The sequence below is a fragment of the Colletotrichum truncatum genome (assembly GCF_014235925.2).
Source record: "Colletotrichum truncatum strain CMES1059 chromosome Unknown Contig_0007, whole genome shotgun sequence".
Taxonomy (NCBI): Eukaryota; Fungi; Ascomycota; class Sordariomycetes; order Glomerellales; family Glomerellaceae; genus Colletotrichum; species Colletotrichum truncatum.
In genome coordinates, this window is record NW_027222404.1 from 1,158,103 (window position 1) to 1,184,078 (window position 25,976).

General features: G+C 49.2%; 9 protein-coding genes across 9 annotated transcripts; 4 read left to right on the forward strand and 5 right to left on the reverse strand.

Moving 5' to 3' along the window:
* Window positions 1-29: 29 nt before the first annotated feature.
* Window positions 30-1,808, reverse strand: CTRU02_210720 (uncharacterized protein; the record flags this gene model as incomplete). The annotated part of the gene is made up of 1 exon (XM_036722032.1): window positions 30-1,808. One exon carries the CDS (start codon window positions 1,806-1,808, stop codon window positions 30-32), a length of 1,779 nt encoding a protein of 592 aa, XP_036586404.1.
* A 1,151-nt stretch (window positions 1,809-2,959) lies between these two features.
* On the forward strand, window positions 2,960-4,771 carry CTRU02_210721 (uncharacterized protein; the record flags this gene model as incomplete). The annotated part of the gene is made up of 3 exons (XM_070205499.1): window positions 2,960-3,056; window positions 3,112-4,265; window positions 4,535-4,771. The coding sequence occupies 3 exons, from the start codon at window positions 2,960-2,962 to the stop codon at window positions 4,769-4,771; spliced, it is 1,488 nt and encodes a 495-aa protein (XP_070060742.1).
* An 831-nt stretch (window positions 4,772-5,602) lies between these two features.
* CTRU02_210722 (cyclopropane-fatty-acyl-phospholipid synthase) lies at window positions 5,603-7,349 on the forward strand (the record flags this gene model as incomplete). The annotated part of the gene is made up of 4 exons (XM_036722031.1): window positions 5,603-5,692; window positions 5,754-6,928; window positions 6,977-7,085; window positions 7,164-7,349. The coding sequence occupies 4 exons, from the start codon at window positions 5,603-5,605 to the stop codon at window positions 7,347-7,349; spliced, it is 1,560 nt and encodes a 519-aa protein (XP_036586403.1).
* Window positions 7,350-9,537: 2,188 nt separating this feature from the next.
* CTRU02_210723 (uncharacterized protein) lies at window positions 9,538-10,643 on the forward strand (the record flags this gene model as incomplete). The annotated part of the gene is made up of 3 exons (XM_036722030.1): window positions 9,538-10,116; window positions 10,164-10,505; window positions 10,560-10,643. 3 exons carry the CDS (start codon window positions 9,538-9,540, stop codon window positions 10,641-10,643), a joined length of 1,005 nt encoding a protein of 334 aa, XP_036586402.1.
* A 443-nt stretch (window positions 10,644-11,086) lies between these two features.
* Window positions 11,087-13,493, reverse strand: CTRU02_210724 (peptide transporter mtd1; the record flags this gene model as incomplete). Its single annotated transcript, XM_036722029.1, has 3 exons — window positions 11,087-13,020; window positions 13,073-13,240; window positions 13,295-13,493. 3 exons carry the CDS (start codon window positions 13,491-13,493, stop codon window positions 11,087-11,089), a joined length of 2,301 nt encoding a protein of 766 aa, XP_036586401.1.
* A 2,265-nt stretch (window positions 13,494-15,758) lies between these two features.
* CTRU02_210725 (oxidoreductase) lies at window positions 15,759-16,736 on the reverse strand (the record flags this gene model as incomplete). Its single annotated transcript, XM_036722028.1, has 1 exon — window positions 15,759-16,736. One exon carries the CDS (start codon window positions 16,734-16,736, stop codon window positions 15,759-15,761), a length of 978 nt encoding a protein of 325 aa, XP_036586400.1.
* A 2,392-nt stretch (window positions 16,737-19,128) lies between these two features.
* CTRU02_210726 (uncharacterized protein) lies at window positions 19,129-20,250 on the reverse strand (the record flags this gene model as incomplete). The annotated part of the gene is made up of 1 exon (XM_036722027.1): window positions 19,129-20,250. The coding sequence occupies one exon, from the start codon at window positions 20,248-20,250 to the stop codon at window positions 19,129-19,131; it is 1,122 nt and encodes a 373-aa protein (XP_036586399.1).
* A 262-nt stretch (window positions 20,251-20,512) lies between these two features.
* On the reverse strand, window positions 20,513-21,705 carry CTRU02_210727 (uncharacterized protein; the record flags this gene model as incomplete). Its single annotated transcript, XM_070205500.1, has 2 exons — window positions 20,513-21,420; window positions 21,642-21,705. The coding sequence occupies 2 exons, from the start codon at window positions 21,703-21,705 to the stop codon at window positions 20,513-20,515; spliced, it is 972 nt and encodes a 323-aa protein (XP_070060743.1).
* A 1,477-nt stretch (window positions 21,706-23,182) lies between these two features.
* Window positions 23,183-25,432, forward strand: CTRU02_210728 (uncharacterized protein; the record flags this gene model as incomplete). Its single annotated transcript, XM_070205501.1, has 5 exons — window positions 23,183-23,314; window positions 23,378-23,826; window positions 23,925-24,426; window positions 24,676-24,973; window positions 25,053-25,432. The coding sequence occupies 5 exons, from the start codon at window positions 23,183-23,185 to the stop codon at window positions 25,430-25,432; spliced, it is 1,761 nt and encodes a 586-aa protein (XP_070060744.1).
* Between the last annotated feature and the right edge of the window lie 544 nt (window positions 25,433-25,976).

Below are 25,976 nucleotides of genomic sequence, written 5' to 3' on the forward strand. Positions count from 1 at the left end.
ACGCTGCGTAGCACCTCTTTCTACGACTACTATACAGCCTTGGACGCGCGGGTCTTGTTATCCTTGTGTCTCTTCTCCTTCGCGGCCGTTTTCCGGCGCTTCATCCACGACTGGTTCAGATTCCTACGGTTCTCCCAGAACCACTTCTGGAACTCGCCGGCAGGGACGCTGCCCTCCGCATCAGCGGCGTTCTGCTCGGCGTTCAGGGTGGCTTCGATCTCCTGCTGCGTCGCCTCGTCATCCTCCTCGTCGTCTTCCTCGTGGCCAATAGCCCAGAAAGGCTTCGTGTGGTTGGGGTGTGCTGTATCAGGCGTGGGCGCCGCACTCCTGACGTTGCGCCACTCAAATTCCTGCTTAGTGAAGGGTGTCATGGGAAGTTGGCTTGTGGGCGCGGCGTCTTCTTCTTCTTCCAAGTCATCGTCGCCACCAGCGCCGAAGAAGCTGAATGGCTCTGCCTCCTCGACGGGCTGGGGAGTTGAGTTGTCGTCGGCTTTGGGCCGCTTGTAAAGGGCTTCCAAAGGATGAATCTTGGCCGGTGTGGCAGGCGGGGGTATCTTGATTGTCAAGCTCACGTTGGAGCCGGATGATCTGGGGCGAGAGGAGTCAGATGCTCGGAGGGCGGCCAGTGGGCTGTCAAGAACCGGCGGCGCAGCAACCTTGTCTGCGTCTTCCATCTCATCGTCAGAGTCTGCGTCCGAGCTTTCATCAGACGAACTACCGCTACTGCTCGTAGTGTCATCCTCAACAGGCTTCGACGGAGGTTTTGACGTCTCGACTTGCTTCTTTGCAGGTGTCGCCGGTTTCGCCTTGACTTCCGTTTCCTCGTCCGAGCTGTCGTCTGAGGAGCTATCCTCGTCAGATGAAGTACCGCTGCTGCTGGTCGTGTCATCGTCTTGCGGGGGCGGCGTGGGGGCCTTGGGAGCCTTCTTCTTCTTCTTCGGGGCCTCGCTTTCTGGAACAGGCGCACTTGCAGTTCTTCTCGTCTTTTCCGATTCAATTACGTTGCCTTCGGCATCAACCCATCCTTTGCCCTCGACAAACTCAGTGGTAAGAGACTCAGAGGGAGCAGGCTTGCTAGCCTTCAGGAATGTAGGGAACTTGGTCGTCTTCTCGAACTCGTGAATGACGACTTCGCGCGACTTCTTCTTGCGCTTCTTCCGCTCGGATTCATCATCTCCATCAGTCGGCGTGGTTGCTGGGAGCTTCGCGGGCAACTTGGTCTTGATTAGACACTCCTCCCTGTCGGTGTACTTGGAGCGCTCCTCCCGCTTCTTGTGCTTGTCTTTCTTATCCTTCTTTTCCTTGTCCTTCTTGCTCTTCTTCTCCCGGATCTTGGCCTCTTCGGGAACAGTCCATCCTCGCTTGACCTTGCGATCACGCAGTTCGACACCCTCGACGACGTTATGATCGCGCTTCCGCTTCTTTTTGGTGCCCTCCTCCTGCTCCTTGGACTTCTTCTTCCTCTTCTTTCCCTTGTCCTCCTCGTCACCAAGAACGGGCATATAGTCCTCCTCAGGGCGCGCCTTCTCTATCCTCATCTTGGCTCCTTTCAGCACGGCACCGTTCAATTTCTTCTTGATCTTTTCAGCCTCGGTCTCGGGAAGATCGACAAAACCGTAACGCTTCTCGTGGAAGGTCTCGATCGTGTGGTAGGAGATGTTACGGGCCTTTGGCAGGACTGCAGAGGGGAGGATGACCTTGACGAGCTCTTGGTCGAATGGAGTAATGTGCAACCTCGTGTAGGCGCTGCTGGAATCGGAAGGCCCAGCAGGATCAGAAGGAGCAGGTGCGCTACTCGGGGGCATCATTAGAATATTAGTGATACGAGGTGAAAGAATGGAACAGACTCCAGACGCTGATTGAGCGTCGTCGGCCGTCAAGTGTCAAAGAGAGGCAATCGAGCCGAAGGTAAGCAAGCTCAGCTGCCAAAGGATTTTGCCGATCCAAACTCGAAAACCCTTTGTTGCGCAGGGATTTTTATTGGTCAAATGCTGTTTTCGCTTTGGGCCGTGCACAACTGACAACACTGTGCCACAGCACTGTCGCAGGGCCCCACCCGCAAGCGTAAAGATGATGATTATGTCAGCATATACCACGTTAGGAACTGTCTCCACCACATCTCATCTCTCAGTCTTTCATTCACTTACTTATTCAACCACACTTTCTCTCACTCATTGCAGAATGAAACCGCAACGAGAGTATCATGTGATGTTCAAATCTTGTTTTTTTATCTTAAAGATCTCATGCGCTGGTCCCAAATGTCTTGGACAGAATGACTGAGATGTCTTTGCTTTCGCAGTATTACCAAGGAAACCACAACCTCCTTCAAGATATGCCAGCCCGATTTAGAGACTTTCAGCGTGGTTGTAGCTTCCTTCAAGCAGGTTTATTACCTCCAAAGAGGGGAGTCGCAAGGCGCTTTAGCTTGCCCCGAAGGAATGCTACGATGAATATTACGTAAAGATGATATTGACATAATCATTTTATTATGTTAATTCTTCCCCGTTTCTTCTGCTGATATCTACCCTATTTTGCGTTCGTTCGTCCACGGTCCCAAGCATTGTCTTCCTGTCTCTGGCAGAATTGTATGAATCCTGATACTATATTTCTTTCTTCCTATTGTTAGTTTCAATGCCTTCTGCCCGTATTTTACACGGCAGGTTCTGTAGCAAAGATGGATCAAAATAACTACCATGGAGATGTTGGCGACTGCCGAACTGGTCTATCGACTCCGGAGCATAGGATATCTGCCGTATTCATTCCTACATGCCAGAACGGCACAACCATCTATCCTACAACCACGCGAAAACCATCCGTATCTAACCAGCAAGCTTCTGTTCTACCGCTTCGGCCGCCTACGACTATAAATTGCAGTTTAGTTAGCAATGGAAACATCGACAAAATCTCCTGGGTACCTCCTGCAAGCCCCATTCTCCGCCGTTCTTCCAAATGCACAAGCATGGGGCACAATGGCAATGAAGTTACCAATAATCCAGTCCTTGATCATATCGAGAAAGGCTTTGATCAACAAACTGATTCAAGAACTAATTGGCAAGGTAACATCGCATGGTCCATTCACTCCCCAGTGCCTTGCTGATTCTCACTTAACAGGAAGCCAGTGTATTGGTTCCGGTACCAAGCAAACAGAAAATAGGGCAGCAGTCGATATGTCACAGCAGGCCGCCGACGACCACGAGGTGGACGCGATTCTAGCCGACGTGCCTCCACCTACGCAGAAATCGTTACAACGCCAATCGGATAGCTTCGGAATGCATAGCCCTACCGCAGGGCTTGCTAGTAATCAATCCGAAGGCGATGTCATAGCATTCGAGTCGAGATCTATTGATTCTCGTATTCGGGAGAGATATCATTCCTTAATGCAGGTTGTCGCAAGGAAACTACGAAATCACCTATCCAGCCACACCCTATTTCAGAAGAAACCTATCCAGGACACTCTCAACAAAACCTTGACATGCCATCGGCAGTCTTGCCAGTACCTTTTGGGCGAAAGGCAAATTGAAGATGTGGTGGAGATAGTTTTCCGAGAAATATGCAACCACAATGATGGTTTTGTCGACTCCTTGGGGGCTTTTGATCGGGACCGCGACAAAACAGACACAAATCAGACATGGGCCATCAAAAGGCCTAGTTGTATCATCAACGCTATCGAGCCACAAATATCAGCTCCCGCAGATCCTGCGACAACTATCAGCGAACCGCAAATCTCCTTTTTCACCCGAAGCAAGGCTGACGGCCAGACTCATGTCAGGGTCAGGTCCCCTCAGGCGTCCATAACTACCATTCTTTCCCGAGACAGTATTACTAATATCCAATGGCTTGCGGACAAACATTCAACAATTACCGAAATTAGAGACAATAGAGGATTGTCTGAACGCCAAGCTAACGAAAGTCCTGAGTGTTGTTCCACTCCTGTCGGTGGTTTCAGTGCCAGCAACGGACCAATGCGAGCCTCTAACTCCGATAAAGACTCGGGCATGCCTGATCTGCCTGCAGCTTATAGTGGCCAAGAGAGCGATGTCAAAGTCAAGAAGCAACAACAGAGCAAAAGCACAGCTAAAGTTGAGAATGACGATGACCAGGAACAGATGATCTCATTTCCACCTCTTGGCAAACGCCATTGCACGAATGAATGGCAGATCCCCCCCACACAGGTCATATTCGAAGATCCAGACAAATCTTGTCTGCATTATCTTGGAATCGATGCAAAATCTGAAGGCGCGAAGTCCTGTGGTCTCAATTCTTTAGTCAGTTCAACAAGCTGCTTTAGCAAAGTGCCCGCAGAAGACATGTTTTGTTCAAGTCTAGTCAGAAATGTCCCGAAGCTGACTCGTAGAGCATCTGAGACGACCGCCGAACTTTCTCATCACTCCAACAATGATCGTCCAGTTGACTGGCAAAACCGCCACACAGCAAGCAAAATCCATGCCAGGTCTCGTTCTGATCAATTTGGTGATATGATCAGACCGGCCGAAGCTGGACATGGGTTCATAAAAAAGCTAACTCGCAGACTTAGCTCTGTTTTGCAGTCATCCATACCGGCACCGTCATTGTCAAGCAAGGAAATCTCAAAACAGGTTTCCGAGGCTCTCATTGCGACACGGCTGGCAGACTTGGATACGGGAACAGCAGCTGTAGCTGCACCGGGGGCTGGACTGTCCGCTGGGAATCAAAGGATAACTTCACCGACTTCAGCCAACGCTGGCGTGGAGGAAAACAGCCACAGTGGCGATTCACTTTATTATTCGAATGAAAATGCATCGCCCACCTAACCAACTGGCTGCAGCTGGATTCAGTGCAGTTAGAAGATGCCTCAAGTGAGCACCGGTAAGCAGCTAGTGAGCAGGTGGAGTTGTGTCTCTTGGTGTTGGCTGTGTCTTAGAGCAGCCACGAATACTACCAGATGGACATGTGCGAGCTTAGCTTAAGTGAGGTTGCACGGAAGCTGCATGGATATGACTGTTAGCCCTATTGACGAAAATAGCTCCCTAGCACAATATTTTTTCTCTCAATGCTTCAGTCTTGCTTGTTTACTGTGGCAGTCTCGAATAATCTCTCGGTAGGTAAAAGTTTCACAAAGGGTGTAAAATCCTCTCGGATCCTCCAACATATGGTTTCTTATTTCTGTTATCCTTATCCGTACCGCTGTAGTTAACATTGGTAAGCTCAACCTCCCGGTCATGCTGGTAATTAACCGAGATTGATGTGTTTGAATCCGGCAGTGTTGACGGGAAAAGCGGGTTCTCAATCACCTCCCAACATACGCACACGTCAGACCACGTACAACTGATCCTGCTACGAGCGACGTTGCGAACACGCTCTGTATTCGCCAGTTGGATTCTGCAGCCAAGCTCACGGAATGATTCTCGTTGACGACCGTTGCGACTAACCGGATCTAACAGAAGCCAGGCCACTTCGGGTCTACTAACCAACTATCTGACCGCCCCCATCTGCCCATTTCTTCAGAGGCGTGATCGGAGCTCAAGCCACCCGACAGACCTAAATTCACCACTTTAAAGGGTGAAAATCCCCCACTGTAAAAGAACTCTGTAAAAGCTGTGAATGCGAATTAAGTTTGCATACCATGACTGCTAACGGCTCCATCCCGACGCCGCCGGCGTCAGCTACGGCCAGTCCGAAAGGGTTTGAGGATTTCGGCTTGAGGACCACTTCTGTGGGTATTCGCTTGAGATGCGTCTTTTCCCGCATTGCATGCTGACGACGTGTACCTGCAGTATCCGGCGATAAAGAATGCGACGCTCCCAGCCGACGGCGCTGGATACGACTCATTCTCCGCCGGTTTCTTAACTTCCCTATTACTCCTCGTACCTGCGGCCGCAACATGGAAGGTCGGAGGCGGGAGCTTCACTTTTGCCATTTTCCTTTTTACACTGGGAGTCCCGATATCCGTTGCCTTTTGGTTTGTCGCATCGAGGATCTCGCCGCCTATCAAGGACAATGTGCGGGGCCCCGGCCGTCCTGTCGAGCAGTACCTGAGCTTCAAGACGGAGCATGATCGCGCCAAGTATTGGGGTCGACACAAGATCTCGATGGAGACGTTTACCCGCATGTACTTTGCTGGCGAGGTCGACTTCAACGGCGATGCGCTCGCTGCGCTCGAGTATCGCCATGATTGGGCGAGCTTCAAGTTTACGTGGGGGTTATTTCGCTTTGTCTTGTTAACCTTGGTGCCGGAGGTCATTATGAGCCACGTCCCATCCAGTAATTCTCCAGATGCTGTGTACCCAGCTAAAGCAGTCGCTAACAGAAGCCATCTAGAACAACGTAATCGTAAACATGAAGACCGCGGTAGTGACTTTTACGCCTGGTTTCTCGGTCCACGCATGACCTACAGCTCGGGTATCGTATCCGATATGCAGGCCGAGGAATCGCTTGAAGAGGTCCAAGACAACAAGCTGGCTGTCGTGTGCGAAAAGATCAACCTCAAGGCAGGGGACAAACTCCTCGACATCGGATGTGGCTGGGCTTCCTTGGCGACGTTTGCGAGTGTGAATTACAAGGCAAAGGTGACTGGTGTCGCGCCAAACCAGAACCAAGCTGATTTGGGTAACTGGCGGCTCCAATGCGCCGGTCTTTCGGAGTATCAGAGTCGGATCCAATTTCTGAAAACGCAAGAGGTCATGCCCTCCAAATATGACAAGATCACTTGCCTGCAAGTGTCGGAGCAGGTTGGCAAGATGAAAATGAGCAAGTTCTTCCAGCAATGCTATGATATGCTCGAGGATGACGGGATATTCTACGTCGAGGTTACTGGGCTTAGAAGGGCGTGGCAGTATGAGGACCTTGTGTGGGGTTTGTTCTTGAAGAAGCATATCCCCGAGGCGGGTGCGCTGTGGCCGTTGGGGAGGTATGTGACGGCTCTTGAGGCTGCTGGGTTTGAAGTTCAAAAGTAAGCTAATCCTTTGCGATTTGTGAGTATGGCTGACGTTCTGCTTAGCATTGACACCGTGGGATATCACTACTCGGCGACTCTATGGCGTTGGTATAAGAACTGGGTTAGCAATGCCGATAAGGTCACTGCAAAGTACGGCAAGCGGTGGTACAGAGTGAGAGCCTCCCCCCCTCCCCTTGACTACGAAGGCGATGCATGCCACATGCAAACTACGATGGCTGACATTTTCCAGATCTGGGAATACTTTCTCGCTGCGTCGACCATCGCCTCCAGACAAGGTACGACGTCGTGTCACCAAATTACTCTTGTGAAAAATCTCAACGGAGTGCATCGTTCCGATTTGCACAAGACGCAGTTTTCTGTGGCTGGGGCGCTCGCGTCTAGTAAAAATGCTGGTAAAGCGCAGTTCCCGCTCTGAGAATTGGCAGAGAACCGAAGCGGCTACGTTCATCCGATCTCTACGGCATGAGATTGCTCGCCATTCTAACATGACATGTACTTAATGCTTGTCCGTGAGATGGTAAGCAAGGGCTAGGCAAAGTGGTTTATTAGCAGGATGTGATTGATGATGTGAAACGATGTTATTGATGAATGGTAGACTGTAGATATGGGACAGGATAGCTAAAAGAATACTCGGTCTTATTTACCAATTTGGCAGAGGGAACTCTGTTCATGTGTACTCGGACACTGACGGTAAAGGCAGCTACCGCAGCTACCTACACAAAGGCGCTAGAGCTCCAAACTAAAGATTAAGCTCGAAACCTTTCCCCGCTCTCGCCATCTCTTACCTTCAAGAACCCAAAGCTCGACTATTCGACACGCAAAAGATCAAAAGGTCACCTAAAAGAAGAATTCATTCATTTGAATGAGCAAAAGTAATGGACACTGTGGGAATTGAACCCACGACCTTTCACAGTGCGCATCGCGCTGTGGCGAAGATGCGAAGCGAAAATCATACCCCTAGACCAAGCGCCCTTGATTACTGCAAATTTTGAGACATTTGGAATCCATAACCCATTGTCTGGGGTAGAGGAGAAAACAACATGCAGTATCCGCCAGAGTGTTGTGCAACTGGAGCAGCCTCCTACATTTCAAAGACAGTTACAAAAGTCTTTAGAAGCTTCAGCAAATGTGTATCTTATTAATGGGTGACCTCGCAGCGTGTCTAACCAAGTCCTTCGCAAAGGTTGCTTAACTACGGATTAACAAATCAGATCGAACCGATTTCAAGTACTTAAATGTGACGGTCTAGCCTTTGTAGGCCTGATAGCGCCTACGGCGGGCTCTAAATTTATTACTCATGACATTCAGAATTTTGTTGCAGATAGTAAGCCACTTACACGTACCCGAGGCGGTGAGTTATACGAGGTAGTAGATCGGCAGGTTTGTATGGTGTCAAGTACTTTTCATGAACATCTCACGAACAGTTTCTGCTAAGCAATTCCAATTCTCTGCTCTTGTTTTTAGGTGACAGAGATAAGAGAGGGCGGAAAACGGATCAGAGCTCAATAACCTCTTAGGAAAGTACAACACCGTATTTGCTGCCAATGAAACAAACTTGCATTCGTGCTCAGCAAACACAATAATCGATTCACTTCCTCCCCTGACCACTAAAATCACACTTTTGCGACACCAATTCAGCCCCTGGCATTTACAACTGAAGCAAACCCAGTCCTACAAACGCCGTTACTGCTGCTCCTCCCCAGAGCGTCCAGATTCCCTTGTCCCACCCTCGTGGCCCCTGTGTCGCAATCAATGTATCCGTCACACACACCAGAACCCACGCCGTCGTCAAGACCCCCATCTCTTTATGCTTCTTTTCGCAGTAGAAGCAAAACAGCGTGGCTGCAACGGCCATGTCCCGCATGCCGAGGAATGCCATTGCTTTTGCCGTTAAGGAGCGGCCTTCTTGTGTAGTAGCTGTGACACCAAGAGAGTCTGCTGCAGTAGGTGGTGCGAGTACAGCCAAGGCTCCGAGGCCAAAGATGGTGGTTGTGAGGCCAAGACCAAGGACACGCCAAGTTGAAGGAGTAAGAAGGCGGTTAGGGAAAGCCATCGTGAAGCTGATTTTGTCGAGCAATTGTCGATTGAGGAGTAGGCCCAGATGAAAAGACGCAAATTACAAGTTCTTCGGATGAGTGACTCAAAGCGCTACAGTAGATGAAATTGTCGAATGGAAAATATGTTAGTTTTCAGTTGCGCAGGACTTAAGTGAGTGCCAGAGACAGGAGTTATATTTAGTGGCTAGCGATGCAGTAAAAGACAGATAACGTTGAATTAATTTATTGAATACTGATCAACCGGGATTTAGGGATCAAAAGAGCTTAGTTTTACTAATCGACATGGTTGTATTTGATGAGGAGAATAACCCACAACGCGGAGAGTTTTACCATCCGACACACCGAAGTGGGAATTAACGATAGCTAGCTATGCTTTGAAACCTGGCATAACGTTAAAGATCGGCACAATGTTTAAAAACACTTACAAATCGTCTGGTACCGTCACTATGACGGGGGAAAGTTTAAAAGGAACTCAGTCATCATGAATACAGTTCACAGTACTTCTTGAATCATCAATACGACTCATTACCCATCATACCTTATAAAATGACTTATTCCAAACTCGTTGTTATACTTGGGGCCACGGGGAACCAGGGTGGCTCTGTCACCAGCACGTTCCTTGAAGAACCTGGCTGGCAGGTTCGCGCCCTAACTCGTAACACCTCGGGCCCCAAGGCTCAAGCCCTGGCAGCGCGCGGAGCTCAAGTCGCCTACGCTGATCTGGACAAACCTGAATCGTTGGCAGCCGCCTTCGAGGATGCTAATGCCATATTTGCCGTCAGCGACTTTTGGGGCCTCTACGGTGACTCTTCCAGTAAAGAGAAGGCTAAGCCCGGACAGCCATTGAATGCTTGGGCAGGTGAACATGAAACTCTGCAGCTAAAAGGTGTGATTGACGCCGCAGCCAGAGTACCAACATTGGAACGCTTCGTCCTCTCCTCGCTCGCAAATGTAACGAAATGGTCCGGGGGAAAGTATACCCATGTCTATCACTTCGACTCGAAAGCGAATGCAGCAGAGTATGGCCAGGAGAGGTATCCTGACCTGTGGAAAAAGACAAGCATCTTCCAAGCAGGCTTTTTCTTGAGCAACTATGTCAGTAACCCCATGACTAAAGTATCCAAGGTAAGAGTTCTGACTGAAAAATGTAAAAGGTTTGCTGAAAGATGTAGAACGAGGAAGGAGTAGTCCAATTCATTGGACACATAGAGCCAGACGTCAAAATCCCATTCATCGCACCCGAAGAGGACTCTGGTCCCATCGTCAAAACGCTTGTCAACGAGCCTGCCGGAAAGAACATCATCGGATATAGAGGCTGGCTTACTATGCCAGAGCTGGCGCAATCATTTTCAAAAGCGACCGGTATAAAAGCAGAGTCCGTCACCTTGCCTAAGGGTGATTTTCCTCCAACCCTTCCGGAAGAGTTGAAACTAGAGCTTGGCGATAACTTCGCAGCCTTCAATGAGATCGGGTATGAGGCTAGGAACGATCCTACTGTTATCCACCCGCGAGATGTAAGTGAATTAAGATTATATATGCATTGAGCGTCTCCTAATGCTTGATTGCAGCTAAAGTCGCCTCCGTCGCTTGATACCGTGGAGAACTATTGGAAGAAACAGGACTGGTCGAAGGCTCTTGCTGCATCTAGGTAAGGCAGAGACCATCAGTGATCTGACCGAGTCAAATCACTTGGGGAACTTGAATTAGCCGAGATAAATACAACAGCATTGTACAGATATTCAGAGCAGCAATCTACCCATGACAAAATCGTTTTGACGAGCCAGGACAAAGACTCTTGTGGCTACAACTTCGTGTTATGAGTCAGGTATATCTTAGTTTGCTATGCAGTAAGATTTCACTAGAAAGGAATCAAGCCAAATAATTCGGTGGTTTATTATTACATGCTTCAAGAAGCTACTTTTGTTAGCAGTCATACCTACTCAGCAAGGTCTTGTAGATAGCCAATAGGTCAGATCAAACATATAGCTAACAACTTGATACACTAAGGTAGTTAGCTAATAAAAAGGTTACTAATTGAGTGGATATTTTCAGTCTCTATTGAGGCTATTATTAAAATTATTTACTTATTCCCATCTTACAAGCAATGGTCAGGGTTGGTGTCGGATGGATTTCCCCACCATGTCGGGAACGGGTGCTCCTTTCCACTTGCTCCAAATACAGCAAACGACAGAATGAAGATGACCACCTGAGATCCTCCGTCCAGAGCCGCGCCAATAAGGTAATTATACTTGTTGTAGATGCGCGGTAGACGGCGTCTAAGCCAGAACTGCGAGAAGACGCCCACTGCAATGGAAGACCAGATCCACGACGTGTTTCCGAAGTACGTGTTTCCGGCGAATGCGATGATAATCGTGGTGTTGATCGGCCAGTCTTTTACACGTGGGACTAGTTTAATGAGACCCCAGTGCAACACGGGAAGTGCTGCACCGATAAGGAGGCCAAGGGGCACAATGACATAGCGGCCGGCCATACCGTACATCTCCTTCGCCAACGCCCAGGTGATGGCCGAAGAGTTGAGACTCTGCATAGCTGAACCGCTCCAGACGTTCGTCCCCTTGGGGTCGAGAAGAATCTCACGCTGGTTGGTTACGATGGTCGTCATGACGGCGTAGTTGAGTCCCGCACCCAGCAGCGTTCCGTAAATTTGCGTGGCGAACATGACACGATGCGGGACCTTGGTGTATTGGCCGACCTTGAGCCAGTTGGCAAGGTTGACGGCGAGGAGAATAACTTGGTGAGACCAACTTGCGAAGTACAGGTTCGCCAACGGTCGACCGGGGTGGACGACGCCTGCGACCATTTTGGAGATTTGGTTGGTGCTAACTCCGGTTCCGTATAATCCATACAGAATACACGAGAAAGGAGCGATGAATCCTCCTAAGAGCAGGGAGATGATGTAACCCCAGACTGGGAGTGTTGTCTCGCCCTTGATATTTACTACCAAGCCAGCGATGAAGGTCAGTACGAAAAGCGCCAAGTACCACCACATCGGCACCTCCTTATACTTCAGCATTGCCTGGTAGTGAATGTCCGGTTGGGTCCGGCTCCTTGCTTGTTTCCACGAGTCAACCATGTCTTTACCGTAGAAGATGACAACGTGGGTGATCAAAGCGCCAATGGCCATGCTAGCGGTGAGATAACCCCAGACAGTGCTCGAGGTTAGGTGGGGGAGGCCAACCTGGTCGAGCTTGTCGTAATCGATAACCCCGCGGCCGCTAAGGACCGCTGTCGTCGACCATCTAGTGCCGTTGCTGGCGAAGAGGGACGTCGACATGAAGGGGAAGGTCTTGGCACCCCACGTGTTGCTGTAGAAGAGAGCCGGCATGACGACATACCAGATGCCGTAGCCAATCCACGAGTTCAACTGTTGCTTGAAGGGAAGCGAGAGATATGTACTTTGGATGTACTGCCAGTCCAGGGAGAAGTTGAGCAGGCCCATGCCCTCGTTGGATGATGCACCACCAAAGATTGTAGATATGACGGTGCGCGTCTTTTCCGGTGCTCCCATGGACGCAAGGCAGACGACTGATATGCCACCGAACCAGGTAACCATGTAAGCTGGGAAGATCTCCCACACCGCAGCAATACCGAGGGCGATGCCGAACTTCATGAGACGGCCTCGGTTGGCGATGCGGTCGAAATGCAGGTTCTGGAAGAGTACCACCTGCGGCAGCGTGGACCAGTAAACCATCTCCGCAGGATAGACGATGAGGGGGCGGAGAACGCCTGCTAGAACGAAGCCACAGAGCGAAATGGAGAACGTGGCGAGGATTGCAGTTGTGGCTGTGACTTCTCGGTTGTAGAAGAGTCGCTCGACAGCATAGATTTCAACTCCAGAGAGACCGTTGTTACCGGAGGACGCAATAAGAGATGCTACAACATGTTCCTTGATGCCGAAAGGCTGCCCAGAGTTGAGGAAGCGGAGTGTGGTTTGTAGCCATTTCCATTTGAATCGGTCTGGACGCGGGGTTGCCAATGCCCATGCTTCGCCAAAAACAAAGACAAGCACTGAACAGACATTAATAGGGACGAGTTTTGTGGGAATAAACCGAGGACTTACGTTGCAGAAAGACTGCCGAAACTTGCATCTGAGTTGGCTTGAAAGTGTATAGCATGGTGATGACGCTGGAGAGAGCAGTAAAGACCGTACCCAAGACGACAGATCGGAACGTGAATGAGGGATCGCCGTCATCGCGGTCTGACACCACGAACTTGGAAACGTCCATTCCTGGAGAAATTCATTAGTTGTCATATTGGTAATGCAAAGGTTCGTTCGAGTTACCATTGCGAATGATTGGATGTCCATTTACGTATTCAACATCATCGACGACGGGCTGCGCGTCGGTCAACTTGAGGTCGTCTACCTTGCTGGCTGAGGCGGATGTTTCCGATCGCGCGGGTGCAACATCCGTGACAATGCCTGACTTGTCGGCATCATTGGCACCTTCGGCAGCCAAGGAGACTCCATCTTTGTTCGACATTTCGCATGGTATGTAGTCGGAAAGCCACACCGTGAAACAGAAATGCCAAGTACCGCTAATGCAACGGTGTTGAGCCAAGCTGCTCGCTTGTGAGTGCCGAGGGCGATCCCATTATATTTCCCGCTCGTCGGTGCTGACCTGGTTTGTTTTCCAAGTAGCGGGGTTGACGGCAGCGCGATTGTGGAACATGCGGCAATATAACTAATGTCGCCATTCTTGCTATCAATGGCGAAGTACCCGTACGGGAATTTTAGAGTGTAAAGTTTACCTTGGATGGGGAACTTGGAGAGCGCTTCATACCCTTTGTGGGACTAACGCGGATAAACACGCGTGAAGTGGGATTGGTAATTGGCAGATTCATATCGCAAAAACTCAACACCACTTCGAACCTATGACCTAAACTAGGATTTGGTATCATCGGCACTGGATCCCCCTCGCTTCTCGGGTCAAATAACCGAGAGCACCAATATTTGATGGCGCTTCAATATAACCTGTGCGTGTAATTGGAACAACTTCGAGCCCAAGCATGGTCGCGGGAACTCAGTGTCCCCCACCATCCGGGGTAACACTGGTGATGGGACGGAAGACAATGGACCTACTTTGCTTCGTTCTATCGTAGACCAAACCCACCTAAATCTTCGCCAAGACACGAGTGAGCCACAATCACCAATTCCTCTAATGGAGAGTTGAACAATTACAGCCAGTTCTGAAATCCTCAGTTTTATCAAGAATCGAGAAAACTACGGAGTAACGGTTGCTTAAATAACTAGGAATCCCGTAATTGCTCGCATACAAGGCTCCCCTTGCAGCCATGGCCTTCGGATAGCGCAAACATGAGTCGTTGCTATCACTATACAAGGATTGGGTTGTGTCTCTTGCACTCCGGTGTCGGTAAATGGATTCGAGATGCAAAGGTTCGAACAACAAATGACAAATCGCGACGGTCTGAAGCCTCGTCCGATATTTATCTTAGTGAGCGATCATGAGTATGGTCAACATTGAACAATGTGATAACGGCTTCAAGCCCCTAGTCGTCATTATCGCCCGGGTCTATTGAGCTTTAAGCACAGGCTGGTTCGGGAAGCGTGTTCGGCAGGCTATTTGTAGATTGAGCACCCCTGGTAAACCACTCATGCCCGCTCCACTCTATCCGGATTTCGCATTTGGCTCACCCATTGCAAAGGTCATCCTAATTAGGACATCTAGAACCTTGGGGTAATTATTGTGAACTTGTTCTTCTCTAAAACGATCTACTTCCTCAAATTTAGCATGATCTTTTTGTGATCCATCTTCTAAGTGGTTGCTTTATTCTCTCTGTTGCACTCTGGCTATGGTCTGTTAGTGTTTGGTAGGAGTTTGGGCGAGAACTTGGTAAATTGAGCTTTTTGTTTAGGTGGTAAGCATGTGTGGGTGTGATAAATGTTAAATGCAAATGAGGTGAGCAGTATCCCATCAAGTGCCAATTGGCAACAGGTACATCGCATCCGGGGCATTACCCAACCAGAAACTGCTAATGTGACTTCGCCTCGGATGATTAGTATTACACAGTTTAGTATGTGGGGAAATAGGGGCTTTAACATGGGTCAGTTTGTACCAGTTTCTAATTAGCACTGGATGGGATAGCGCCTCCGCTGTCTCCGCTGTTTTCACTTAGTCTTACTCTCCTTAAGCAACGGTCATGAAATGTCTCATTTCTAGACGTCTAGAAGTACATCCCAAGCATTGAATCTGATGCTGAGTTATACTAGAGATATGAAAAAAACTCAAATTGCTTTCGGTATCACTCACAGCTATAAAGACACACCAGACCTCTCGATCGATATGTAGATCGTTCAGAGAAGAAATCAGAGCTTTATCCCATTGAGGCCTGACTGAGGTGGCTACAGGTACATCATTTTGAGAGGAACTAAGGCACTCGCGCAGGGGCTAGCGAAGACCTTAAAATACCAAAGAGATGTAATCAAAAGATACTTATCATATATGAAGATTCTGACCATAATAGAGGGACAAGCAATCATCAGAGTACAAGAGCGCTGCAGTGAAGCATAGGAGTTGATGGTATAGTTACGTATCCCAAGGGGGAAAAGTGTATGTAAAATTGGGGACTATGTACCTGTAGCCACCCAGGCCCCCATGAGATACCTTAGGTTACCTAGGCAGCTATCGCTATTGTATCCAGGGTCCTGGAACAAAGCTGTCTTAAAATGATACAAAGAAAGTACATCTGTTTCCAGGATTTGCATTTTGACCTTCTCTGCATATATTTTAGGTCGATCGAGCAAATCGAGACTTGGATTGCCATCCGAAAGAATCGACTTCACGCTTGCTCATGACGGCCACACTCTCAGCGTAGTTGCTGGTACCGTGGGCGGGATCAGCATCCACGGCCTTGCACTTGGCGTAGTCCTTGTAGTTTCCGAGAGCGCCGTTCACACCGAAAAATGCACGCTTGTCCGACGTGGTGGGAACCATGTTCTGGGCCGACTCCTTGGTCCAGCCATTGATGAAGTCGCCATGAGAGCACCAAGCAGGGCCGCAAGATAACTTGAAAGGCGCAGAGCCACTCCAACCGTTGGGGAGGACCTTGCGGAGGTTGTAGCGGATGCTGAAGCGGAGCTGGGGCATTGACTTCATGCCCTTGGGACACCAGTTTTGAGTGCCGTAAGTCCGTGACTTGTAAGCGGTCTCCAGCGTCTCGGTGTTGACACAGCTGGGGAAGTAGAGGAGCTGCTGAAGGTGCGTACCGCATGTCTGGCTGGGGAACCCGTTGGCGTCCAGGGCGCCGCCACCGCCGCCCTCGCAGAACCATTCAGCCTTCGAATCCTTGGGAACCTGAGCCTGCGTAACGGCGTCTGCATTGCCGGAGACCATCTTCAAATCTTGCGGAATGGCGACCTCAGCAGGAGACTCGCCAAGGTTGTAGTAAGCGCTGAAGCGCGCAACGGGGATGGGCTCATAGGTTTTTCCGCCGTTCGTGGTAAAAAGCGGCGTGGGGATCCAGTAGACCGATAAGTCGTTGGGGTTCTCGAGGTTGGTGCAGCCTTTCTGGAGCTCAGCACTGGTCTTGGTGTCGACAGTAACAGCGTCAGAGCCGAAGAACGAGTGGAGATGCGACTTGTTGTGTTGCCCAGGGTAAACAATAGGGTCAATGTTTTTAAGCATAAAGGGGCCGGGGGCACTGATGACAGTGTAAGCCTGGGCCGCGCCAAGCAAAGAGGCGATGAAAAGAACGGAGGTGGACATCCTGTGTGCCAGATGAAAACGAATGTAAAATGTAAAAGATTGACGAAAGAAAGACTATGCGGAAGGTTACCAAAGAATGAATAAGGAATACAGAAGAGCTGTTTGTTGTGAGCAGGATGCTAAGTGTTTTAAGTACTTAGATACGCAGTCACGATCTCTTCTCAGTAAGCTATCGCTAAGAACCAATCTTATGCATATCATGGCAGCAACTTTGTCTTGGGTTACTAGAAGAGTGGCCCAGAGTTCTGGGCACGGCAATAGTAACCGAATACGCGCGAAGATGTCTGGGCGCTGAGTGGCTGAATACAAGCACCCAAGACCACTAGAGAAAATTCCTAACTCCAGTCTCTCAAAGAGGTAAGCTTAGGCATCCCTTGATTGCTATATTCATTTTTCTGAAACTGCCAGGAGTCTAAACGACCGGTCTACAAGTACCAAGTGGTAAAGATTCCCCATGCTGTGATCAGCTCTAGACGAAAAAAAGACTAAGATGGGACAAGAACGCAGTGATGACTATTGAGCTAGTCTATTTTCATAGCCCCAGTGGAATGCTCATTACCCGCTCGTAGAGGGTTTATGTTTCCTTTACCGTCTTGATCATGCCGAATATCCGGCTATGCGTAGTCACAGATTAATTTCTCCAAGAATGTTGCAGCACATGCGAAAATCAGGCACACACCTGTGCTGGACTTGGCCGCCCCTGAGCCTCGAGAAAAGCTCTTCCATGATATTAGATCCGAAAAGACTGCAACACTAGCCTAGTAGCCTCAAGTACGGCGCGAGAGTGTTGAGCATCCCCATTAATGCAGTCTTTTGCCTACATTGTCCATTGACGAGAACCCCCAAAGCAAGACTAACATGGTCTTCGTTTACTATTACTTCAAGCCCAGAATAACGTATTTTGAATACCGCGATATTTAGTGACGAAGCAATGAAGACACAGTAGGTTGAAAGGATTAACGCAAATCCCGAAGTGGTTATTGAGGGATTTCTTGTGTTGGGAAATGTGGAGGTGCCGAGAAGCACAGGACCGACGGGCCTGAGTAAAGAAGTACGTACAATCTTGCCAGATGGAGGTCGTCGGCCTCGTCTTTTAAGCTTACAGCGTTTACAGTGTTGATTCCTCCGACAGTCGCGGCCCCTAGCCAAGCTAGCTAGTAGCCTGGAAGGCTTTGTTGTCTCAAGTACCGACACCTTACATTGGGGCGAGGGAGCACTGAAGATTCCGCTAGGACAGGTCGGCACAAATCCTCATAGAATGCGTAGTGCTTCAGTGAATTTGTCCGGATACCAGAAGAACGGTTTAATGAAAATGAATGGGATGATTGTTTTGAGGAACAAGGAGTGGCTTACGAAAAGCTTTCGTAGTCTGGTTCCGGCGGCAAGGAGACCTTTTGTCACAATGCGCTCATCACTTAAAATTTCACCGAGTGAAAAGCCCATTAGGCTCTATCGTAACTGCTTTCCTTCGAATTCAGGCGCGGGTGGCCCTCAGCGACCATCTTAATAGCGGTTTTCTTCGGCTAGGGCTATACTGGCAGAAGATGCAAGAGCGAAGTCACCCGGATATCGGCTCCTTTAGCGACGTCAAGGTTTCATTAAAAGGGAAGTAGAGATCGCCCAGTGCCTAATTAGGTCCAATGAGTAAACTCTAAACTTGAAGGTCCTACAAGCATACCCAGCACCAACACATTCGCAATTGCAACTGAGTCCGTTCCTGCGAGCTTGATGACATCGAGGATAGACAGGGAGATCCTGGAGGATTTTATAATGAGTATTGCAGTATGACGATGGATTTTCAAAATTCCTTGCCACATGAGATGTCACAACTTTTGTCTCTGATTCTGCTGTATCAGCAACCATGACTTCGATAGCCTGGATGCAAATGTAAATCGGATGTTGAGTGCCTGTCCCGATTTTCAAGCCTCTTCTTAGCAACATTGATGCCACAGCCTATTAGAGAAGTGAAATCTTTTTCAATCGATCACGAAGGCAGGCCGACACGAGACGGGTTAATTAGACGTGTTCGAGAAATTGGCTGAATGCCACACGGGCGACATACCATTGGCTCTGAAGGCCCTAATACACACACTACGTAGTACTTCAGTACCTGAGGTATCCTGCTGAGAGAGGATAAGCCGAGCTTTTTAGTTGAGCGCATTGATCACCACCGGCGCTGGCAATGGCAGGGGTCATGGATGAAAATATCGTGCTTAAGCATACGACGTTGACTATGGGGCCTGGCGAGTAAATTAATAAGGCTTGATACAGGTTCTAGAGCGAGCCAAGCATGCTCAATACGAGACGTTCTCACAAGCCCTAATAGACGTGTAAAAGAGAGAGTCCTTTTCTTTTTTAGCTCCGTTCGACTACAACCATGTTTCTCAATTAATCATTCTGCGTCTCGCCATGACATGATTCTCCATGCCACAGGGAAGTTCTCGTGCCTATGTTCGCACCCTGGGTCCCCGCAACCAGGGCATATGTCCTCCTCATTCCTAAGCTCAAGCAATTCTTTGATGATTACGTGCAGAGCCCGAGAGGGGCGAGAAATCATCCTCTTCTCAACGTCTTCCCAGCTGATCACGAAGAATTCCCGCTTCCCGTACCAAAACTTCTCCGGAATAGTGCTGATTTGGTTTTCAATAGGCCTCACGAACGGCTTTTCCAAAATCTCGCGTTGTTCCCTTGCTGTTTCCGGCGTCGTTGGTTCGAGTGACACACTTGCTTTGAGGTCATCTGGGTTGACAAGAACATATAGTACCTCGTACCGGAAGCGCATGAACAAGAACGGGCCAAGGTTGAAGTTGCTCTCTTGAAAGCCACCGGGCCATTCCAGAGCAATGTATGGGGCTTTTTGTATAGGCAGATTTGGGCTCCAGTGACGAAAGTCAGAACCCATGCGCAATTCACCAGCAACATCTGCCCAACCATACCGCACGATGATCAGGTCCTGCGTGCTGTCTACCAACAAGGAAGGGACGTTAACGATAAATGATGCTGGGTACTCGCCATGTGAATTTGGGTCGATTGAATTTCCATTTCGCCACTTCTCCCACAATCCACCTAGTATGTCCTCATCCGCTATTAGCTGATTAAGAGCATCACTCCGTGCGGTTCGGTTTGCACCGTAGAGCTGGAGGGTTTGACCAGCCACCCAAGACTCCTGTAGTCGGAATGCCGCTTTTCGAGCAGCCAAGCTTGTCTGCTTTAGAGCGCATGACATCGTCGAGGTCTCATGTTCACCTGTCGCTAACTCTGCGGGCGGAGGCGCTCTAGTGAGGATTTCAAGTATGGGAACAAGCCGCTGGTAGCGTTTTGGGACACTAGAAGTCGGGCCGAATTTGCCAAGAACAACCTTTTCGAGGGTGACGAAGTGAGCAGAGGGTTGCTCCTCGAGCGCGAAGTGCCATATTAAATCCTGTACTTCGGTAGGAAGACGTGGGAAAGCATGGAATGTTTCTCTCTCTGGTTGCGCTTCATTACATAGCGTATTATTGTTGGAATAAGGCATGATGGTTGTCGATGGAATTGAATGTTGCAGAGTGCGAGATGAGCAAGTGAACAGAGATAAGCGAGGGAAGATGAGCACAGTTTATCCCCTATTAGCTAGGAACAGTGGTGGGTATTTATGTTGGCATAGTGTATGTTGATTGACTAAGAAGTCGTACAGTGTTCGGGGGCCAATGTGCCAACCAACGCAGGCTTTCCATTATTAGAATCTTCCTTGCTCGGCTGGGGTCCATGGGCGGGATGTTGCAGATTCATGCCCCCAATTACCAGGCGTCTGCATATAACGTGCTATACTCCACCCAAACCATCACCCTGTTTTTCCCATCCGTGTTCGGGTGGTGTTTGACAACCACCTTTCCCCGGGCTCCATTCTTAATCGGGTCGTACGTGACCAGTTTCTCTGCCTTTGACGTGATATCCGAAATTTCTTTCTGGTTCAGCAACGACCAATTGATTTGACCATCTTTTTCAAGCTCCTCTCGTGGCCTCTTGGTGACTTCCGTAGCAATGTCGAAAATCTTAGGCCTGTACAGCTTTTCCTCGTCTTGGCGTGGAGCATACTTCACTTCCAACCAACGCCCAGGCTCTTTAAGCCCCGGGAATTCGCTCGTCACAAAGGTCTTCAACTTTTCCCATGCGTCTCTGTACGGGTCCGGTGCTACATTGCCGTGCTCGTCCGTAGCGCCATCTGAGGGAATGACGAGCCACGCCCGCAGAGACGGGTCATCGATCTTTTCCTTCACCATAGCTAAAGATGGGTGTGCATTCCTGTTGCTGTTGCCGTTCCTAATTAATTCAATGACAGATTTGTCGAAGGCAGTGTCCTTATCGCCATAAGTGCTAAGTGAGTCGGCATCAGGGTCGAAAGATATGCTCTCGAAATAGTGTCCTGTGAAAGCGCCCTTCCGGCTCACAAGTACCAGAGCAGTACATCCCATAAGCTCTGCGACATTGATACTTTTGCCATCTTTCTTATTGTCCCAAGTAACAAGGCTAGCAGTGTTCTCGCCTCTTTGCAGCTCCTTTTGCGGACAACCACGCGCCACATATTTCTTACACTCAGAGACCATGAACTTGTCCATTGCGGCAGGGGTGTCCCCCTCGGGCAAAACCATGGTGCGCCGGATGAGAGCATTGCGATTGTAGTATTGATGTGTGACACTTTGATCATCTACAGAAGGCAAACTTCGTTTGGTTAAAGGCCCGCATTCAGCGAAGATGCTGCCGCACGTATGTCGGCCTGGGGGGCCTTTGATTCCACTTGCTCGTTGGGCGATGAAGTTCGAAGAACCGGAGGGTTTATCGGCCACGACTACTAATGATAAACTGGCATGAGAAATCTGCACTCAATCACGAAAGACTGCGTTTTTCTTGCAACTGGGCTAGACTCACTGACAGAGGCCGATGCACAAAGCAGCAGCGCCGTAACCTTCAACAAGCTCGAAGGCAGCTTCATGGCTGTTATATTGAGAATTTGAAGCAGCGTGAGTCCGCTGAGATAATTTTATTGTCGTTGGGAGCTGAGTATCTTGTAAATGTAGTAAAGAAACGGAAAGTCTTAGTGTTGCTCTCTTCATCACAAACTTCAAGCAGCGCAATTGTTGCATTTTATAACGGGAGTTCAGTTTTTCTCTAACCACTCATAACAGCCTTCAAAATCTGCTGAAGACTGCATCGTAGAAAGACGACTACTTTTTAGAAAGGCATCAATGTTGGCCCCTTGACGTGAAGTAAGGCGCCCCCAACCACACCATCCCTTGGACGAACATGTGATGGAATTTCAGGGCGTCTAAATACCGGTCATACGATAAATGAAGACTATTAGGGGACCAACAAACCGTCCTTGCAGTTGTTAAGTCCAATTTCATCCCTAGGGCATTCTGAGCTTCAGCTGTTGGCTTCAGAGTGGAGTCTAAATGGGGGCCTCAAAGCGAGGGCAAAAAGAGGGCCCGCCTCCAAATCCAAGACTTTTGTACGTGGTGACCATCAAGACATTGTACTACAGACAGCAGTCGGTGAAATACGAGACACAGAAACGAACAAAAAGTACTTCATATCGCTTTTTGACAATTATAGCCGCCGGCCCCAATGTTGCTTGCGGCACAACCAACGGAATCGTCCCTGATCATCCACCCCCAATGCTAGCCTAGATGATGTTTTACCCCTTGAAAATAATAGTGTCCGCGACGTCTTCTCTTCCGGACTACCCGGATCTCGTAATTTTCATTGGAACTTGAAACTGTTGATCTCACAGCCATTTTGAGATCTGGCTAAACATACTAATCGGATTGGTACATGGCCTCGAAGTAAGGATTGGCTTAGCAGTAACACGCTTTAGGGATTCGTTCAAGTACCGACGTCAAAGTAAGAATCCAAACTTTATGGTTTTGTCGATGGAAATCAATCTCGCCCATAGCGGTCAGTCCCTAAGGTAGAATATGAACATGTCAGTACGTGAAATGGAAAATTGCTCCATTTGAATCCGCCAACAAGTCCCCAAAACAAAGCAGCCGGGCTCCTCTTTCTGGAAGGACGGGGATCGACCTCGCCCCCTCGAACTGTTAGAATTGTCATTACACACGGCGTACATACAGCCGCAACTTGGGGGAGACAGAGTCATACGATGCATACGAACGAAAAGTGCCACAATGACTCGGAGTCGATGTCGAGATCACAGCGGATTATACCAAGCCAAGTCTTGAATCACTTTGGGGGCTGCGGCCTCTTGTCGCAATCACGGAAAGATTAAAGACCACCCTGGAACTTGTCAAATTTTATATAGATCACCCTCCTGTTCAAATTCAGCCATCGACCCAAGATCTTTCCGGGCAGACTTCCTCATCCTCAAGCCCATTTCCTGACAATAGTCCTGTTCACTGCAACAATTTCGACACAAATATTCTTTCATTCCTAAGATCAGATTTCATTTCAGCATGCGTCCTACTAATGTTCTGGACACCGCCGTGCTTCTTGCTGCTTTCAGCTGGCCGGCCATCGTCACCCAGACAGCGGCGCAATCCTTCAACTTTGATCTGGGTAATCTTGACCGATATCAGAGTAACGATGTGTGTATAGTTCTAATTGGGAAGTTAAATCATGTGAGCAATGGGCATTGACTTGTGTCTCAGAAAAACATCCCTTCTTTGGAGGGCGACAGCCTTTGGATGACGGGGGCTGAGGGTAATGGATTTCGTCTGGTCCTCTCTACTGGCCTCCAGAATAAGGTCCAAAAAAGTCTTGACGAGTGCGGAGATGTCAAAGATGAATGCTTCCAAAGGGTTCACCAAACTTTGAGCTCTTCTACCACCCATATTGACAATGCTCTGGAGAAACGTTACTTTGGCCATCTGCTATCTAAAACGTTCAAAAAGGTCGGAGTGATGATTACGGTGTTTTCGAGTATCCTGTTGTGGTCATGGGAGCAGAAGCATACAGCTCCGTCTCCTGTCTGGCTCATTCCCCAAGACGAAGCCGGCTCGGCCTCTAACATTGCCGGCTCTGGGACTGTTGTTATGTCTGGGGGCGGGGCGCCTATTATGACAATAACACCGCCTCCAGATGTAGCCAGTGCTACCGGGTAAGTATGTTTCTGACACATATTTGAAGAGCCTCATAATGCGTACCGATGAGAATTCGATCAACTTGATAGTTCGTCGGCTAATGAAACCTAACCAGGTCCGTGACCCCAGCAGTCACCTTTGTTGCCACCGCAACTGCAGACCTCAAGGAAGGAGATCGCATCGTCACTTTTGATGGTGATTTCGCAAAGAAATTTCAGGACCTTCTTCACATATTCTCTGGTGATGGGGGCTGCAAGGAAGGTCGAGATTTCAATGCTGGTCAGAGCCCTGACCGACAAACAAATGCCCGATCTGGAGGCTGGGATGTTGCTATATGCGCAGGTCTTGGAGTCATGCCACAAGTTCTCGACAACGGGCCATTGGGCGACCTCCGAGCAATGGCACCACCCCAGCCTCCCATCCAGTTTGACCTCACTCAGGCTGCAGGTCGTGCTGCTCAAATCGTCATCGAGGCAGCGAGAGACTATGCCCCTCTGTTGAACATCCCAGCCGAGCTCATTGACCAATATGGTGTCATAATATTTGCCATGGCTATAAATGCTCTCGTGGAGAACATTGATATCGGACCTTCAAACACGATTCGTGCTGCATCGCTTGTGAGCAAGACCCAAGGGCCAACCGCGACACCCACTCCAACCTGCACAAGGGCCAAGTCATGCACAGCTTTCTGTGGCGAGGTAGGGGCAATTGAACAATGCGTCACTGAATGTTCAACAGCCACTTCGGGATGCGTAACCTCTACTACAGGAAATATAGCAATTATCACTGAGACAACCAGCACGTTCGCGTGGCCGACAGTCCCAGGGGAGTCTCAACCTACAGCCACTGGGGAGGCTGTCGCGAAGTGCGACGACAGCAGAGATTCAGGCCTCCAATGGGACATTTTCTATGGCAGTAAGCACAACATCGTCGAGAAGTTTTGCCAAGCGGTATCCAAAGAACAAGGTGCTGCGCGGACCTGGGTTGTAGACACCAAGGGGAACGAGATCCCCTCGAAATTGAGGAAACGCGCCCCCCCAGTGACTCCAGAAACGTACAAGGACTACAAGATTGGGCTTGAGTGGAAACCAAGCGGTGATTTTGAGCAGAGTTCGTGCCCAAGAAGCTGTACAGAGGCATACAAAGCCATTGCCAGTGGACAATGTGAGTTTAAGGACACGTTTTTGTATCGCTTGCTTGAAACGGAGTGTTGGTGTTCTCTCGCTAAGCAATTCTCTCATAGGTGGCCACAATGGTCGTCAAGGCCTCACATTCGCCAGGTCCGGATCTTGGAATATAGGTTGTGGAACTTACTCTTGGACTATTACGCCACCAGCAAGACTTGAAACGGGAGAGATAACTTGCAACGATGAAAAACAATTCGGCGGCCACAAGGATGTCCATGAAAATGATGTGCTGTGGGCAGCTATTGGACTATGTGGCAGTGAGCTCAACACTGAGCTTCGCCCAGGTGGGCAATACCCTTCCGACAAGAAAGCCGACAACATTGATGGTGTCTGGAGGCGGTCCGATATGCATGCTTGGGTCAAATGGAAAGAGGGCTGCGTTACGACGGTCAGTAGTCAAAAGGTGGGTAACCCGATGGATACTGTAAGTCTGTAACCGACAGCACAAGTATATGGGAAAACCCATGCATAACGGCACTCTTCAACAATTACAAGAAATGTAAGCCCAGGCTGGAGATTTTGAATGAAGTGCTGTAATGGCTGATAATGTTGCAGGTACAGGTAATAAAGGGGCCGGTGGACAGGTCGATGTGGGGTGTTTGACTTATTTTTTGGGACCTGGCCATGTGTAGCAAAGCCACGTACGCGGGTCACAAGTTGAATCAAGCTTCAATGTCTGCGAAGTTTTATGCTGAGAGGCTTGAATTCTTCAAGACATAGCAATAGGATTCGGAAAACGCATGATGAGAAAACGCGGGTACCGAGGTAGATGGACAAACCAGAAAGCAGATTCACTTGTTGTAAGAGTATACCAAGTGAAAGCCTGCACCTTGAGCAATACAAGATCACACCATCATGAGAAAGGAGAATGTGTTAGATTCAAGAATCAGACGCGGCAACTCAGCCACTCAGAGTCATCCTCAGTTTTGCCGTATCCATGACGCCGATGACTCAGGATAGCGCCGGCGGGAATAAGCGAG